This window comes from Onthophagus taurus, unplaced genomic scaffold, assembly GCF_036711975.1.
Source record: "Onthophagus taurus isolate NC unplaced genomic scaffold, IU_Otau_3.0 ScKx7SY_22, whole genome shotgun sequence".
Classification (NCBI taxonomy): Eukaryota; Metazoa; Arthropoda; class Insecta; order Coleoptera; family Scarabaeidae; genus Onthophagus; species Onthophagus taurus.
In genome coordinates, this window is record NW_027248947.1 from 779587 (window position 1) to 784033 (window position 4447).

The window sequence follows — 4447 nt, forward strand, 5'->3', positions numbered from 1 at the left end:
CTGTGGATTTACACCGCCGTTGTTCGACCAATGCTAACGTACGGTGCGGTGGTATGGTGGACTAGAACTTCTAGGTCTACCGCCACCACTGCACTTAATAGAATACAGAGACTCGCGTGTCTGTATGTTACAGGTGCGCTGCGATCAACCCCCACCGCGGCCATGGAAATCATGTTAAATTTACCACCACTCAACCTACATATTCAGGAAGTGGCGTTGGTAACCATGAAAAGACTACAATCAGTAGGAACTATGAAGGATGAGGACGCTGGCAGCAGTTCAACACTCTGGAGGGAAGCAGTGTTAGACACACCCCTACTCGAGTGTAAGACTGATCACAGACCAGCAAAATATGTTTTCTCAAAGAAGTACCTCACCCACGTCAGTCCCACAGTAGTAGATGAACGAAGAACTTTTAAGATCTACACTGATGGTTCAAAAGGACGAAATGGTGCAGGCGCCGGGGTATTCTCTCACGATCCCCCGATTCGCCTCTCGGAACCTTTAGGGTCTAGCACCACCGTCATACAAGCGGAACTAACTGCTATTAAACTTGCTGCCGACTGCATTGTTGAATCCAACAAGCGGGGTAAGTGCTTCACTATTTTCACAGACAGTAAACAATCTCTTTTAGCTCTAAGCAGAGTTATTATAACGTCTGCAGTAGTAATGGATTGTCACAAAGCACTGGAGGAGGCCGCGAAATACAATCGTGTCAGAATCCAGTGGGTTAAGGGGCATTCCGGCTCCAAGGGTAACAACCACGCTGACAGGCTTGCCAAACGTGCTGCCGGTAGAGCGCCCTGTGCACCCGAGCCGATAATTACCCCCTCTTTAGCTACTCACATCGAGTTAATCAAGCGCATTACCCACAAAAAATTTTTAAACGGGTGGGACCGTACCCCGGGCTGTCATCTCGCCAAGGAATTGTTAAAATATCCTTCAGCCGCAACAGCCCAGTTCTTCGTAGGGCTCGGTAAAAGTGCCCTTCGCACTGCCACAGGTCTCCTCACGGGACACTGTAAGGTAAACAAGCACCTTCAAAACATGAAGCTTGCTGACTCCCCTCTCTGTCGAGCCTGTGAACAGGATGACGAGACGGTTAAACACATCTTGTGTGACTGCCCCTCTCTGACCGACCTCAGAATGAGGACCTTCGGGGAGGAATGGCCGACCACAGATGACATCAGGAATGCACCTCTAGGAGCCGTCCTAGCCTTTGGTAAATCCTTAAGCTCAAGGGGCCCAATGGGGCCTAAGTGTGGCGTGCGGTTTTGCATGCACTCCCCAATCCATACATACATACATACAAGTTATAGATTAACTTAAATGTTTTTTTTTTTAAACATAAAACTCAGACCCTGAGATCGTTTACTTTCGTTATTTTTTTTTGTAGAGTCTCGTGTTAGATATATATATTTTTTTTGTTTCAATAATTTTTTTTTGTAAAGTATTTTTTCTATTTTCTATTAAAGATTGTTATTTATTTATTGTATTTAATTAAAGTATTTTTATTCATTTTCGAAAGACGAATACACATATTATCACATTTGGCTACCCAACAACGTGGGGCATTGTTCTAAACGAACATAGAATTAAAAAAAAAAAAGCTCAAAATAAAATATAAATAAAGCTCGAAATAAACTCTATTCAACTATTCATTTTTATTTAATTGTTTTTGTACGAAATAAATCTCTGAATAATGGCAGAAAAATAAGGTAAGGAAAAGGTCATAACTAAAGAACAGAGTGACGAACAAGGGGGATGTAGTCAGATAAGGAGCAGATCTAGAATAGTTACCGTAGAAAGAGGGGAAAATGACACAGACTAAAGAAGGACTAAGAAGTTCAGGAGATGAAGGGAAAAGAAAGGATGAAGGAAACATGATGGAAATGATTAAACAAATGATGGAAAGAGCTGAAGAAAACCGGAAGAAAGAAAATTTAGAAGCTGAAAAGAGACCTGAAGAAAGAAGTGAAAGAGATAAATTAGAAACGAAAAAAGTATTGGAAGATATAATAACTACGCTAGAAGGAAATCAACGAAGGATTGACGAGAAATTAGAAGAAATCCAGAGAAGAACTGATGAGAAAATAATTGAAAGTCACAAAATTTTAAATGATAACTTAAACGTACTGAACGACATACAAAGAAATTCCAAAATTAGTATTGAAAACTTAGAAATCAGACAACAGATCACCGAAACGAACGTAGAAAGTAATAAAATCAATTTGGAATATTTGAAAGAAAAATTAGTAGACGAGGAGAGAGAGATTGCTAAATGGGGACAAATAACGAACCATAACTCTGAATCCATTGGTAGAATCGAATCACATGTCGTGGAATTAGAAGGGAATTTTGTTACAGAAAGTAGGACGTTAAAAGGAACCGTCGAAGAATGGAATAAGGAAAACAATGAAGCTCTTATAAGATTAAGGAAAGAAATAGACACCATAAGAATATCGGGAACAGGGGCGATAAATAGTGAAAATTACCACCAACTTTATAAAATTAAACCTGAGGTATGGCCTAAATTCAAAGGAAATGGGGATAAGATACATCCTATGACCTATTTAAACAATTTATTAAAATTAACCGTCGATATACACGATCCAAGACTAATCCTAACCCTTATTCGATTAACACTAGAGGAGAGAGCTTTGGAATGGTATGAGATGGTCTTAGATAAATGTTCTACAATCGAAGACTTCCAAAGAGAATTCAAACACCAATTCTGGAATAAAAAACATCAGGACTATCAAAGAGTAAGATTAATGACAGGAAAATATAACGAGAAACGGGGAACGAGGGAAAATTATGCATGTGATTTGTACAATAGAAGCAAACACATAGAAAATACAAATGAAGCTGAGATTGCACAACATATTTTAAATCATTTCATATTGTCAGATAACCAGTCGATTATATGTCAAAGTGTGGGGAATATGGATGAACTCATAGAAATCCTCCGACGATTGGATTATCTTACGGAAGTACAAAACAGAGAAAAATTCAACAAAGGGAACTAAAATAATAATTACAGTCAACCGAATTATAATCAGTATCAACCACAAAATCAACAGAATAACCATCCAAACCCAAGACAATACCAAGGACAAAATAATTATTACCAACCGAGATTTCCGCAAAATAACAACTACAGAGCTAGAGGACCACAACTATTTAATGAGAGAGGAGGCCATAACAGTTACAACAATGCCCATAACCATTACTCGAACTGGAGATATCAAAGACCTAACAATAATAATAATGGTAACTATAATGACAATTACAGAGGAAGATCACCACCCAAAAAAAACAAAGAAGAGAATAAATTGAAAAAATCTAACTGTACTTACGTTTGTATCTTTTTCAATTCTTAAGGAAGGGGTAATGTAATAATATTGGCTTCCACTCATAATTTTATTAATTAATTAATAAACAATAGTTTTGTTATAAGAAATAATTACAATAAAGTGGAAATAATGACATTCCGTAGAAAATCTGTTACGCCTTAAAAAAAAAGGTAAACCAAAACGCACCCGAAATGAAAATTATGATAATTTTTGAAATTGTTACCCGATCGACACACAACCCGCAAAACAATTTACGTTATCGTTAAACCTAACCAGTTTGTTGCGAACTCCCCGGCAAACTCGTTTGGAGAAGGGAAGGTTCGATTTATTTAAGGCGCCACACAATCCGTTAATTCGCAACGGGCACTGATTGTGAAGTGATGTTGGAAACAAGAGTTCATACAATAACGAAAATTTAACAACACAAAGATATGGAAAGGAAATAAAGAAACTCAATAGATGCAGGTAAGCAAAATGATATATATATATTGCAAGAAAAAGAAAAAAAAAATCAAATAAAATAAATTATATAGGTTAAATTAAATCAAAATAAATATCAACCTAACGAAAAATAAATATCAAAAAAAAAAATGAAACTAAGAAGATTTAATTGGATAACCAAAAAAAAAAAATGAAATACCTGATTGACCGCGACACCGATTGTCTACCTCAAGTACTTGTTTCAGAAATCGATTAAATTAAAAAAAAAATTGAATTTCAAAATAATAACAAAAAAAAAATACCTATTAAACTCTTTTACAAAAGTAAAATAAATTATAATCAATTGATTCGCAAATTCAAAACAAAATTATATATCCTAAATTTAGTTTGTATGTTATTCTTTTTTTTTTTTTTTTTTTAAAAAAGATCCTAAATTATACTAGGTAAGTATTATTATAATGTACAAAAAAAAATTGAATTATCAAACTTAATAATTGAAACAGTAGACAGACAATAAAGTAGAATAAAAAAAAATTTAAAGTTTAAAACGAATTGTTGATCTGACCTTAAGTTGTCTTCTTTTTTTTTTATATTTTAATAGTCAACTTCGAAAAGGTATGAGTTGGATGATCTTCAGCAGCTTCCTTCGA

The 4447-nt window shown here is 35.5% G+C and overlaps 1 protein-coding gene across 1 annotated transcript; it reads left to right on the forward strand.

Annotated features, from left to right (window-relative positions):
* The first annotated feature begins 1817 nt into the window (after positions 1 to 1817).
* LOC139432529 (putative leucine-rich repeat-containing protein DDB_G0290503) lies at positions 1818 to 3029 on the forward strand. The gene has a single exon (XM_071201217.1). The coding sequence runs from the start codon at positions 1818 to 1820 to the stop codon at positions 3027 to 3029; it is 1212 nt and encodes a 403-aa protein (XP_071057318.1).
* The last annotated feature ends 1418 nt before the right edge of the window (positions 3030 to 4447 follow it).